Source organism: Anomalospiza imberbis, unplaced genomic scaffold (assembly GCF_031753505.1).
Source record: "Anomalospiza imberbis isolate Cuckoo-Finch-1a 21T00152 unplaced genomic scaffold, ASM3175350v1 scaffold_52, whole genome shotgun sequence".
In the NCBI taxonomy this organism is placed as follows: domain Eukaryota; kingdom Metazoa; phylum Chordata; class Aves; order Passeriformes; family Viduidae; genus Anomalospiza; species Anomalospiza imberbis.
The window spans coordinates 1-13,942 of NW_027100130.1; the positions used below are offsets into that span (position 1 = coordinate 1).

The following is a 13,942-nucleotide window of genomic DNA, read 5'->3' on the forward strand; positions in this document are numbered from 1 at the left end:
CGTCAGGGAGAACACCGAGGGGGAGTACAGCTCCCTGGAGCACGAGGTGTGCCCCAAAAAACCCCCCAAAATACCCCAAAAAACCCCAAAAACATCCCAAAAATACCCCCAAAAACATCCCAAAAACCCCCAAAAACACCCAAAACCCCCAAAAAAACACCCAAAAAACACCCCAAAAGTACAAAAAAATACCCCAAAAACACCTAAAAACTACCCCAAAAAACACCCCAAAAATATCCAAAAAACACCCCAAAAATATCCCAAAAAACACCCCAAAAACCCCCCAAAAACATCCCCAAAAATACCCCAAAAATATCCCAAAAAACACCCCAAAAATACTTCAAAAACATCCTCATCGTCAGGGAGAACACCGAGGGGGAGTACAGCTCCCTGGAGCACGAGGTGTGCCCCAAAAACCCCCAAAAAAACCCCCCAAAATGCCCCAAAAACACCCCCCAAAACCCCCAAAAAACACCCAAAAAAATACCCCAAAAATACCCAAAAACCCCCAAAAAACACCCCAAAAATACCCCCCAAAAACATCCAAAAACCCCCCAAAAACACCCCAAAAATAGCCCAAAAACATCCAAAAACCCCCAAAAACACCCCAAAAACAATCCCAAAACCCCAAAAAACACCCCAAAAATACCCCAAAAACATCCCAAAACCCCCAAAAACACCCCAAAAACCACCCCAAAAACATCCCCAAAAAACCCCAAAAACACCCCAGAAACATCCCCAAAATCCCCAAAAAACACCCCAAAAACCACCTCAAAAAAATACCCCAAAAACATCCCAAAAACATCCCCAAAACCCCCAAAAAACACCTCAAAAACCCCCAAAAATACCCCAAAAACATCCCAAAACCCCCAAAAAACACCCCAAATCCACCTCAAAAAAACCCCAAAAACATCCCAAAACCCCCAAAAAACACCCCAAAATACCCCAAAAAACACCTCAGAGTACCCCCAAAAAACACCCCAAAAATATCCCAAAAAAACCCACAAAAACATCCCAAAAACCCCAAAAAACACCACAAAAACACCCCAAAACCACCCCCAAAATACCCCAAAAACACCCCAAAAAAACCCCAAAAACATCCCCAAAACCCCAAAAAACACCACAAAACCACCCCCAAAATACCCCAAAAACCACCCCAAAAATCACCCCAAAAAATAGCCCCAAAATATCCCAAAAATCACCCCAAAAATATCCAAAAATAGCCAAAATTACCCAAAACTAGCCCCAAAATACCGCTAAATACCCCCAAAATATCCCAAATCGCCCCAAACCCCACCCTGTTGGGGATGCCACGCCCCTGCCACACCCTGTTGGGCATGCCACGCCCCAGGGCTGGTACCACACCCGTGCCACGCCCTGTTGGTGATGCCACACCCGTGCCACGCCCTGTTGGTGATGCCACACCCGTGCCACGCCCTGTTGGTGATGCGACACCTGTGCCACGCCCCAGCCATATCCTGGGGGTGATGCCACACCCGTGCCACGCCTGTTGGTGATGCCACGCCCCAGGGCTGGTACCACACCCGTGCCACGCCCCGGTCGCACCCTGGGAGGTGATGCCACACCCCTGCCACGCCGTGCCACGCCCTGTTGGTGATGCCACACCCCAGGGCTGGTACCACACCCAGGCCACGCCCCAGGGCTGGTACCACACCCGTGCCATGCCCCAGGGCTTGTACGACACCCGTGCCACGCCCCAGGGCGGGTACCACACCCGTGCCACACCCTGTTGGTGATGCCACGCCCCGGGGCTGGTACCACACCCGTGCCATGCCCTGTTGGTGATGCGACACCTGTGCCACGCCCCAGCCATATCCTGGGGGTGATGCCACACCCGTGCCACGCCCTGTTGGTGATGCCACACCCCAGGGGCTGGTACCACACCCAGGCCACGCCCTGTTGGTGATGCCACGCCCCAGGGCTGGTACCACACCCAGGACCACGCCCCCTGCCACACCCTGGGGGTGATGCCACGCCCTGTTGGTGATGCCACGCCCCAGGGCTGGTACCACACCCAGGCCACGCCCCAGGCTGGGTACCACACCCGTGCCACGCCCCAGGGCTGGTACCACACCCGTGCCACGCCCTCTTGGTGATGCCACGCCCCAGGGCTGGTACCACGCCCGTGCCATGCCCTGTTGGTGATGCCACACCCCAGGGCAGATGGCACACCCCAGGGCTGGTACCACACCCGTGCCACGCCCCGGTCGCACCCTGGGAGGTGATGCCACACCCCTGCCACGCCCGTGCCACGCCCTGTTGGTGATGCCACACCCCAGGGCTGGTACCACACTCAGGCCACGCCCTGTTGATGATGCCACGCCCCTGGGCTGATGCCACGGCCCTGGGCTGGTACCACACCCGTGCCACGCCCTGTTGGTGATGCCACGCCCCAGGGCTGGTACCACACCCTTGCCACGCCCTCTTGGTGATGCCACGCCCCAGGGCTGGTACCACACCCAGGCCACGCCCCAGGGCTGGTACCACACCCGTGCCACGCCCTCTTGGTGATGCCACGCCCCAGGGCTGGTACCACACCCAGGCCACGCCCCAGGGCTGGTACCACACCCGTGCCACGCCCTCTTGGTGATGCCACGCCCCAGGGCTGGTACCACACCCTTGCCACGCCCTCTTGGTGATGCCACGCCCCAGGGCTGGTACCACGCCCAGGCCACGCCCCAGGGCTGGTACCACACCCGTGCCACGCCCTCTTGGTGATGCCACGCCCCAGGGCTGGTACCACACCCGTGCCATGCCCCCGTCACACCCTGGGGGGTGATGCCACACCCCTGCCACGCCCGTGCCACGCCCGTGTGCCCGGCAGAGCGTGGCGGGGGTGGTGGAGAGCCTGAAGATCATCACGGCCGGGCGCTCGCGCCGCATCGCCCACTACGCCTTCGGGCTGGCGCGCGCCGCCGCCCGGCGCAGCGTCACCGCCGTGCACAAGGCCAACATCATGTACGGCCACCGGGCCGGGGGGCTCGGGCGGGGGGTCTGGGGGGTCCTGGTGGGCCTTGAGGGGGGTTTGGGGGGGTCCTGGTGGGGTTTTGGGGGTCCTGGTGGGAATTTGGGGGGTCCTGGTGGGCCTTGAGGGGGGTTTGGGGGGGTCCTTGTGGGGTTTTTGGGGGTCCTGGTGGTCATTGAGGGGGGTTTTGGGGGTCCTTGTGGTCATTAAGGGGGTTTTTGGGGGGTCCTGGTGGGGTTTTGGGGGGTCCTGGTGGGCCTTGAAGGGGGTTTGGGGGGGTCCTGGTGGGGTTTTGGGGGGTCCTGGTGGTCATTGAGGGGGTTTTGGGGGTCCTGGTGGGGTTTTGGGGGGTCCTGGTGGGCCTTGAGGGGGGTTTGGGGGGGTCCTTGTGGGGTTTTTGGGGGTCCTGGTGGTCATTGAGGGGGGTTTTGGGGGTCCTTGTGGTCATTAAGGGGGTTTTTGGGGGGTCCTGGTGGGGTTTTGGGGGGTCCTGGTGGGCCTTGAAGGGGGTTTGGGGGGGTCCTGGTGGGGTTTTGGGGTGTCCTGCTGGTCATTGAGGGGGGTTTTGGGGATCCTTGTGGTCATTAAGGGGGTTTTTGGGGGGTCCTGGTGGGGTTTTGGGGGGTCCTGGTGGGGTTTTGGGGGTCCTGGTGGGGTTTTGGGGGGTCCTGGTGGTCCTTGGGGGGGTTTTGGGGGTCCTGGTGGGGTTTTGGGGGGTCCTGCTGGGCTTTGAGGGGGTTTTGGGGGTCCTGGTGGGGAGTTTGGGGGGTCCTTGTGGTCATTGAGGGGGTTTTGGGGGTCCTGGTGGGGTTTTGGGGGGTCCTGGTGGGCCTTGAGTGGGGTTTGGGGGGGTCCTGGTGGGGTTTTGGGGTGTCCTGCTGGTCATTGAGGGGGGTTTTGGGGGTCCTTGTGGGCCTTGAGGGGGTTTTTGGGGGTCCTGCTGGGCCTTGAGGGGTTTTTGGGGGGTCCTGGTGGGGTTTTGGGGGGGTCCTTGTAGGGGTTTTGGGGGGTCCTGGTGGGCCTTGAGGGGGGTTTTGGGGGTCCTGGTGGGGTTTTGGGGGGTCTTGGTGGGGAGTTTGGGGGGTCTTTGTGGTCATTAAGGGGGTTTTGGGGCTCCTTGAGAGGGTTTTGGGAGGTTCTTGTAGGGGTTTTGGGGGTCCTGGTGGGAATTTGGGGGGTCCTGGTGGTCCTTGGGGGGGTTTGGGGGGGTCCTTGTAGGGGTTTTGGGGGTCCTGGTGGGAATTTGGGGGGTCCTGGTGGTTATTGAGGGGGTTTTGGGGGGTCCTGGTGGGCCTTGAGGGGGTTTTTGGGGGTCCTGGTGGTCCTTGAGGGGTTTTTGGCGGTCATTGTAGGAGTTTTGGGGGTCCTGGTGGGAATTTGGGGAGTCCTGGTGGGGAGTTTGGGGGGTCCTTGTGGTCATTAAGGGGGTTTTTGGGGGGTCCTGGTGGGGTTTTGGGGGGTCCTGCTGGGCCTTGAGGGGGGTTTGGGGGGGTCCTTGTGGGGTTTTGGGGTATCCTGCTGGTCATTGAGGGGGGTTTTGGGGGGTTCTTGTAGGGGTTTTTGGGGGGTCCTTGTGGGCCTTGAGTGGGTTTTGGGGGGTCCTGGTGGTCCTTGAGGGGTTTTGGGGGGGTCCTTGTAGGGGTTTTGGGGGGTCCTGGTGGGCCATGAGGGGGGTTTTGGGGATCCTGGTGGGGTTTTGGGGGTCCTGGTGGGGAGTTTGGGGGGTCCTTGTGGTCATTAAGGGGCTTTTGGGGCTCCTTGAGAGGGTTTTGGGGGTCCTGCTGGGCCTTGAATGGAGTTTGGGGGGGTCCTTGTAGGGGTTTTGGGGGTCCTGGTGGGAATTTGGGGGGTCCTGGTGGTTATTGAGGGGGTTTTGGGGGGTCCTGGTGGGCCTTGAGGGGGTTTTTGGGAGTCCTGGTGGTCCTTGAGGGGTTTTTGGCGGTCCTTGTAGGAGTTTTGGGGGTCCTGGTGGGAATTTGGGGGGTCCTGGTGGGGAGTTTGGGGGGTCTTTGTGGTCATTAAGGGGGTTTTGGGGGTCCTGGTGGGGTTTTGGGGGGTCCTGGTGGTTATTGAGGGGGTTTTGGGGGTCCTGGTGGGGTTTTGGGGGGTCCTGGTGGTTATTGAGGGGGTTTTGGGGGTCCTGGTGGGGAGTTTGGGGGGTCCTTGTGGTCATTAAGGGGCTTTTTGGGCTCCTTGAGAGGATTTTGGGGGTCCTGGTGGGCCTTGAGGGGGTTTGGGGGGGGCCCTGGTGGTCCTTGAGGGGTTTTGGGGGGGTCCTTGTAGGGGTTTTGGGGGTCCTGGTGGGAATTTGGGGGGTCCTGGTGGTTATTGAGGGGGTTTTGGGGGGTCCTGGTGGGCCTTGAGGGGGTTTTTGGGGGTCCTGGTGGTCCTTGAGGGGTTTTTGGCGGTCATTGTAGGAGTTTTGGGGGTCCTGGTGGGAATTTGGGGAGTCCTGGTGGGGAGTTTGGGGGGTCCTTGTGGTCATTGAGGGGGTTTTGGGGGTCCTGGTGAGGTTTTGGGGGGTTCTGGTGGGCCTTGAGTGGGGTTTGGGGGGGTCCTGGTGGGGTTTTGGGGTGTCCTGCTGGTCATTGAGGGGGGTTTTGGGGGTCCTTGTGGTCATTAAGGGGGTTTTTGGGGGGTCCTGGTGGGGTTTTGGGGGGTCCTGGTGGGCCTTGAAGGGGGTTTGGGGGGGTCCTTGTGGGGTTTTGGGGTATACTGCTGGTCATTGAGGGGGGTTTTGGGGGGGTTCTTGTAGGGGTTTTTGGGGGGTCCTTGTGGGCCTTGAGGGGGTTTTTGGGGGTCCTGGTGGTCCTTGAGGGATTTTTGGGGGGGTCCTTGTAGCGGTTTTGGGGGGTCCTTGTGGGCCTTGAGGGGGTTTTGGGGGGTCCTGGTGGGGTTTTGGGGGGGGTCCTTGTAGGGGTTTTGGGGGCTCCTTGGGAGGGTTTTGGGGGGTCCTGGTGGGGAGTTTGGGGGGTCCTTGTGGTCATTAAGGGGCTTTTGGGGGGGTGCTTGTAGGGGTTTCGGGGGTCCTGGTGGTCCTTGGGGGGGGGGTTTTGGGGGGTCCTTGTGGGCCTTGAGGGAGTTTTTGGGGGTCCTGGTGGTCATGGAGGGGGTTTTGGGGCTCCTTGGGAGGGTTTTGGGGGGTTCTTGTAGGGGTTTTGGGGCTCCTGGTGGTCCTTGAGGGGTTGTGGGGGGTCCTTGTGGGCCTTGAGGGGGCTTTTGGGGGTCCTGGTGGTCCTTGTAGGGGTTTTGGGGGTCCTGGTGGGGAGTTTGGGGGGTCCTGGTGGTCCTTGGGGGGTCCTGGTGGGGCTTTTGGGTGGGTCCTGGTGGTTATTGAGGGGGTTTTTGGGGGTTCTGGTGGGGTCCTGGTGGTCTTTGAGGGGTTTTTGGGGGGTCCTGGTGGGCTTTGAGGGGGTTCTGGGGGTCCTGGTGGGGTTTTGGGGGGGTCCTGGTGGTCATTGAGGGGTTTTGGGGGTCCTGGTGGTCCTTGAGGGGGTTTTGGGGGGTCCTTATGGGGCTTTTGGGTGGGTCCTGGTGGTTATTGAGGGGGTTTTGGGGGGGTCCTGGTGGTCCTTGGGGGGTTTTGGGGGGTCCTTGTAGTCATTGAGGGGCTTTTGGGGGGTCTCGGTAGTCATGGAGGGGTTTTTTGGGGTCCTGGTGGTCTTTGGGTGGTTTTGGGGGGTCCCAGGGGGAGTTTGGGGTTTTGGGGGGTTCTTGTAGGGGTTTTGGGGGGTTCCAGGGGTAATTTTGGGTTCGGGGGGGGGGGGGTCTTGGTGGTCACTGGGGGAGTTTCGGGGGGTCCTGGTGGTCCTTGGGGGCGTTGGGGGGGTCTTTGTAGTCATTGAGGGGTTTTTGGGGGGGTCCTGGTGGTCCTTGGTGGGGTTTTTGGGGTCTCAACCCCTCTGCCCCCCAGGAAATTGGGGGACGGGCTGTTCCTGCAGTGCTGAGCGGGTTCTTGGGGGGGGATCCCAGGTTTTTTGGGGGGGTACCCCATTTTTTTTTTGGTGGGTGGGGGTCTCAACCCCTCTGCCCCCCAGGAAATTGGGGGACGGGCTGTTCCTGCAGTGCTGATCGGGTTCTTGGGGGGGGTACCCCATATTTTTTTGGTGGGTGGGGGTCTCAACCCCTCTGCCCCCCCAGGAAATTGGGGAACGGGCTGTTCCTGCAGTGCTGAGCGGGTTCTGCGGGGGATCCCAGGTTTTTTGGGGGGGGTACCCCATTTTTTTTTTGGTGGGTGGGGGTCTCAACCCCTCTGCCCCCCAGGAAATTGGGGGACGGGCTGTTCCTGCAGTGCTGAGCGGGTTCTTGGGGGGGGATCCCAGATTTTTCAGCAGGAATCCCAGGTTTTTTGGGGGGGTACCCCATTTTTTTTTGGCGGGTGGGGGTCTCAACCCCTCTGCCCCCCCAGGAAATTGGGGGACGGGCTGTTCCTGCAGTGCTGCCAGGAAGTGGCGGCCGAGTACCCCGAGATCACCTTCCGCAGCATGATCGTGGACAACACCACCATGCAGGTGGGAGACCCCCTCCCCAAATCCCCCCCAGACCCCCTCCCAGTGCTCCCAGTGCTCCCAGTAACCCCAGCCCGGCTGTCCCAGCTGGTGTCCCGGCCCCAGCAGTTTGACGTGATGGTGATGCCGAACCTCTACGGGAACATCGTCAACAACGTCTGCGCCGGGCTCGTGGGCGGCCCGGGGCTCGTGCCCGGAGCCAACTACGGCCACGACTACGCCGTGTTCGAGACCGTGGGTCTGGGGGAGAAATGGGGGGGATTTGGGGGGTCCTGGGAGGGTTTGGGACACGGGGATGGACACCACGGGGTCACTGGGAGCACTGGGTGGGACTGGGGAGCACTGGGTGGGACTGGGAGCACTGGGGGCACCTGGAACCAGCTACGGCCACGACTGCGCCGTGTTCGAGACCGTGGGTCTGGGGGGGAAATGGGGGAGTCTGGGGGGGTTTGGGGGGGTTTGGGACACGGGGACGGACACCACGGGGTCACTGGGAGCACTGGGTGGGACTGGGAGCACTGGTGACACCTGGAACCAGCTGCGCCACGACTGCGCCGTGTTCGAGACCGTGGGTCTGGGGGGAAATGGGGGGGATTTGGGGGGGTCTGGGGGTGAAATGGGGGGTCCTGGGGGGGTTTGGGACACGGGGATGGACGCCACGGGGTCACTGGGAGCACTGGGTGGGAATGGGAGAACCGGTGACACCTGGAACCAGATGCGGCCACGACTGCGCCGTGTTCGAGACCGTGGGTCCGGGGGGGAAATGGGGGGGATTTGAGGGGGTCTGGGGGTGAAATGGGGGAGTCTGGGGGGGTTTGGGACACGGGGATGGGCACCACGGGGTCACTGGCAGCACTGGGTGGGACTGGGAGCACTGGTGACACCTGGAACCAGCTGCAGCCACGACTACGCCGTGTTCGAGACCGTGGGTCTGGGGGAGAAATGGGGGGGATTTGGGGGGGTCTGTGGGTGAAATGGGGGGGTCTGGGGGGGTTTGGGACAGTGGGACGGCCACCACGGGGTCACTGGGAGCACTGGGTGGGACTGGGAGCACTGGGGGCACTGGAACCAGCTGCGGCCACGACTGCGCCGTGTTCGAGACCGTGGGTCCGGGGGGTCCTCAGGGGTCCTGGGGGGTTTGGGGGGAGTCTGGGGGAGTTTGGGGAGGTTGGGACACGGGGATGGACACCATGGGGTTACTGGGGAGCACTGGGACATTACTGGGACGTTACTGGGGGGCACTGGGACATTACTGGGACGTTACTGGGGGCATTGGGACGTTACTGGGGGGCATTGATACATTACTGGGGGGTAATGGGATGTTACTGGGAGCACTGGAACGTTCCTGGGGGCACCGGGATGTTCCTGGGGGGCACCGGGACGTTTCTGGGGGCACCGGGACGTTCCCGGTGGGATACTGGGAGCGCTGGGAATGCCGGGGGGGGGTCTCTGAGGGCCGTGCCCCCCAGGCCACGAGGAACACGGGCAAGAGCATCGCCAACCGCAACATCGCCAACCCCACGGCGGCGCTGCTGGCGGCCTGCATGATGCTGGACCACCTGCGGTGGGCGGGGACACCTGCCGGGGGGCGTGGCTCGCCTGCCGGGGGGCGGGGCTCACCTGCCGGGGGCGGGGCTCACCTGCCGGGGGGCGGGGACACCTGCCGGGGGGCGGGGACACCTGCCGGGGGCGGGGCTCACCTGCCGGGGGGCGGGGACACCTGCCGGGGGGCGGGGACACCTGCCGGGGGCGTGGCTCACCTGCCTGGGGGCGTGGCTCACCTGCCGGGGGGCGGGGCTCACCTGCCGGGGGGCGGGGCTCACCAGCCGGGGGCGGGGATACCTGCCGGGGGGCGGGGCTCACCTGCTGGGGGGGGCGGGGACACCTGCCGGGGGGCGGAAATCACCTGCTGGGGGGCGGGGCTCACCTGCCGGGGGGCAGGGACACCTGCCGGGGGGCGTGGCTCACCTGCCTGGGGGCGTGGCTCACCTGCCGGGGGGCGGGGCTCACCTGCCGGGGGGCGGGGCTCACCAGCCGGGGGCGGGGATACCTGCCGGGGGGCGGGGCTCACCTGCCGGGGGGGCGGGGACACCTGCCGGGGGGCGTGGCTCACCTGCCGGGGGCGGGGCTCACCTGCCGGGGGGGCGGGGACACCTGCCGGGGGGCGGGGCTCACCTACCGGGGGGCGTGGCTCACCTGCCTGGGGGCGTGGCTCACCTGCCGGGGGGCGTGGCTCACCTGCCGGGGGCGGGGCTCACCTGCCGGGGGGCGTGGCTCACCTGCCGGGGGGCGTGGCTCACCTGCCAGGGGGGCGGGGCTCACCTGCTGGGGGGCGTGGCTCAGCTGCCGGGGGTGGGGCTCACCTGCCGGGGGGCGGGGAATACCTGCCAGGGGGCGGGGCACACCTGGAGGGGGTGGGGAGACGTGGGTGGGGCTCACCTGGGGGGTGGGGCTCACCTGGAGGGGGTGGGGCTCACCTGGGTGGGGATTTAAAAGTGGGTGTGGCCTCCCCAGTGGGAGGGGCCGATAAGAGGGCGTGGCCTAGCTGGGAAAAATCCCATGGGAGGGGCTGGGTGAGGGGGCGGAGCCTCGTGCAGGGCACAGCCTCTGGGTGTTCACCTGGAGGGGGTGGGGCTTCAGCCCAGGGTTGGGTGTGGCTCGCTGATGTGGGCGTGGCCCGTGTTTGCCCCGCCCCCAGGCTGCACAGCCACGCCTCCACCATCCGCCAGGCCGTGCTGGCCTCGCTGGACGACCCCAGGGTAAGCCCCGCCCTCACCTGTCCAAGGGGCGTGGCCCCAAACCTGTGGGTGTGGTCAGGAGCCCGCCTGACGGGCGCGGCCCCAAAGCTGTGGGCGCGGCACTGACGTGGCCCCGCCCCCAGACGCACACGCCGGACATCGGGGGCCAGGGCACGACGTCGGGCGCGGTGCAGAGCATCATCGGCCACCTGCCGCGGGGCTGAGCCGGACACACGGACACGGGGCTGGGCCGGCCCCGGGACCCCCAAAACACCCCCAGGAGCACCCGCCTGACGCCCCCAGGACCCCCCAGAACACCCCCGGGACCCCAAAACACCTCCAGGACCCCAAAACACCTCCAGGACCACGCACCTGACACCCCTGGGAGCCCAAAACACCTCCAGGACCCCTCAGGAAACACCTGCGGGACCCCAAAACACCCCCAGGAACCCAAAACACCTCCAGGACCCCCCAGAACACCCCCGGGACCCCAAAACACCTCCAGGACCACGCACCTGACACCCCTGGGAGCCCAAAACACCTCCAGGACCCCTCAGGAAACACCTGCGGGACCCCAAAACACCCCCAGGAACCCAAAACACCTCCAGGACCCCCCAGAACACCCCCGGGACCCCAAAACACCTCCAGGACCACGCACCTGACACCCCTGGGACCCCAAAAACAGCCCCAGGAACCCAAAACACCTCCAGGACCACGCACCTGACACCCCTGGGACCCCCAAAACACCCCCGGGACCCCAAACATCTCCAGGACCCTCCCAGGAGAACACGACACCCCCAGGACCCCTCAGGAAGCACCTGCGGGACCCCAAAACACCCCCAGGACCCCAAAAACAGCCCCAGGAACCCAAAACACATCCAGGACCACACACCTGACACCCCTGGGACCCCCAAAACAGCCCTGGGACCCCAAAACACCCCTGGGACCCCAAAAACAGCCCCAGGAACCCAAAACACCTCCAGGACCACGCACCTGACACCCCTGGGACCCCCAAAACAGCCCGGGACCCCAAAACATCTCCAGGACCCCAAACACCTCCAGGAACCCAAAACACCTCCAGGACCCCAAAACACCCCCAGGAACCCAAAACACCTCCAGGACCCTCCAGAACACCCCTGGGACCCCAAAACACCCCCGGGACCCGCCAGAACACCCCCAGGAACCCAAAACACCTCCAGGACCACGCACCTGACACCCCTGGGACCCCAAAAACAGCCCCAGGAACCCAAAACACCTCCAGGACCCCAAAACACCTCCAGGACCATGCACCTGACACCCCTGGGAACCCAAAACACCTCCAGGACCCCAAAACACCTCCAGGACCCCCCAGAACACCCCTGGGACCCCAAAAACACCCCCAGGACCCCAAAACACCTCCAGGACCACGCACCTGACACCCCTGGGACCCCAAAACACTCCCAGGACCCCTCAGGAAACACCTGCGGGACCCCAAAACACCCCCAGGAACCCAAAACACCTCCAGGACCCCCCAGAACACCCCTGGGACCCCAAAAACAGCCCCAGGAACACAAAACACCTCCAGGACCCCAAAACACCTCCAGGACCACGCACCTGACACCCCTGGGAACCCAAAACACCTCCAGGACCCCAAACACCTCCAGGACCACGCACCTGACACCCCTGGGACCCCCAAAACACCCCCGGGACCCCAAACATCTCCAGGACCCCAAACACCCCCAGGACCCCAAAACACCTCCAGGACCACACACCTGACACCCCTGGGACCCCCAAAACAGCCCCGGGACCCCAAAAACAGCCCCGGGACCCCAAAACACCTCCAGAACCCCTCAGGAGACACCCACAGGACCTCAAAACACCCCTGGGACCCCAAAACACCCCTGGGACCCCCAAAACAGCCCCAGGAACCCAAAACACCTCCAGGACCATGCACCTGACACCCCTGGGACCCCAAAAACAGCCCCAGGACCCCAAAAACAGCCCCGGGACCCCAAAACACCTCCAGGACCACCCACCTGACACCCCTGGGACCCCAAAAACAGCTCCAGGAACCCAAACACCTCCAGGACCACGCACCTGACACCCCTGGGACCCCCAAAACACCCCTGGGACCCCAAACATCTCCAGGACCCTCCCAGGAGAACACGACACCCCCAGGACCCCTCAGGAAGCACCTGCGGGACCCCAAAACACCCCCAGGACCCCAAAAACAGCCCCAGGAACCCAAAACACATCCAGGACCACACACCTGACACCCCTGGGACCCCCAAAACACCCCCGGGACCCCAAAACACCTCCAGGACCCCAAACACCTCCAGGAACCCAAAACACCTCCAGGACCACACACCTGACACCCCTGGGACCCCCAAAACAGCCCCGGGACCCCAAAAACAGCCCCGGGACCCCAAAACACCTCCAGGACCCCTCAGGAGACACCCACAGGACCTCAAAACACCCCTGGGACCCCAAAACACCCCTGGGACCCCAAAAACAGCCCCAGGAACCCAAAACACCTCCAGGACCACCCACCTGACACCCCTGGGACCCCAAAAATACCCCCGGGAACCCAAAGCACCTCCACCACTTCCAGGACCACAATGCACCCCAGGGGACCCCGAAACACGTCTGGGACCCCCAGGAGCACACCAAAGACACCCGCGGGACCCCAAAACACATCCAGGACCCCCCCAGCACCCCTCAGGACCACACAGAAAACCCCCAAGACCCCCCTGGAGCCCCCCAGGACCACAGGACACGCCGGGGTCCCACCAGGAGCACCCCAAACCCTCCACAGGACCCCAAAAAACACCTCAGGACCACCAAGAACCCAAAGAACTCCCCACAGAACCCCAAAATAACACCCCAGGACCACCAAGAACCCAAAGAACTCCCCACAAAACCCCAAAAAAAACACCCCAGGACCACCAAGAGCACCCCAAACTCCCCCACAGGACCACCAGGACCACCCCCCCAAACCCCCACAGGACCCCAAAAAACACCCCAGGACCACCGGGAGCCCCCCACTTTCCCCCACAGGACCACCAAGAGCACCCCAAACCCCTCACAGGACCCCAACCAACACCCCAGGACCCCCCAAACCCCTCACAGGACCCCCCAAAAAAACACCCCAGGACCACCGGGAGCCCCCCACTTTCCCCCACAGGACCACCAAGAGCACCAAACCCCTCACAGGACCCCAAAAAACACCCCAGGACCACCAAGAGCACCCCAAACTCCCCCACAGGACCACCAGGACCCCCCCCAAACCCCCACAGGACCCCAAAAAACACCCCAGGACCACCGGGAGCCCCCCACTTTCCCCCACAGGACCACCAAGAGCACCCCAAACCCCTCACAGGACCCCAAAAAACACCCCAGGACCCCCCAAACCCCTCACAGGACCCCCCAAAAAAACACCCCAGGACCACCGGGAGCCCCCCACTTTCCCTCACAGGACCACCAAGAGCACCCCAAACCCCTCACAGGACCCCAACCAACACCCCAGGACCCCCCAAACCCCTCACAGGACCCCAACCAACACCCCAGGACCCCCCAAACCCCTCACAGGACCCCCCAAAAAAACACCCCAGGACCACCGGGAGCCCCCCACTTTCCCCTACAGGACCACCAAGAGCACCCCAAACCCCTCACAGGACCCCAAAAAACACCCCAGGACCCCCCAAACCCCTCACAGGACCCCCCAAATAAAC

The 13,942-nt window shown here is 63.5% G+C and overlaps 1 protein-coding gene across 1 annotated transcript; it reads left to right on the forward strand.

Moving 5' to 3' along the window:
* Positions 1-333: 333 nt before the first annotated feature.
* On the forward strand, positions 334-10,507 carry IDH3G (isocitrate dehydrogenase (NAD(+)) 3 non-catalytic subunit gamma; the record flags this gene model as incomplete). Its single annotated transcript, XM_068178621.1, has 7 exons — positions 334-402; positions 2,846-2,979; positions 7,395-7,497; positions 7,582-7,728; positions 8,964-9,058; positions 10,193-10,253; positions 10,376-10,507. Coding segments are annotated over 7 exons (690 nt in total), but the record flags the coding sequence as incomplete, so codon positions are not given.
* Positions 10,508-13,942: the final 3,435 nt, after the last annotated feature.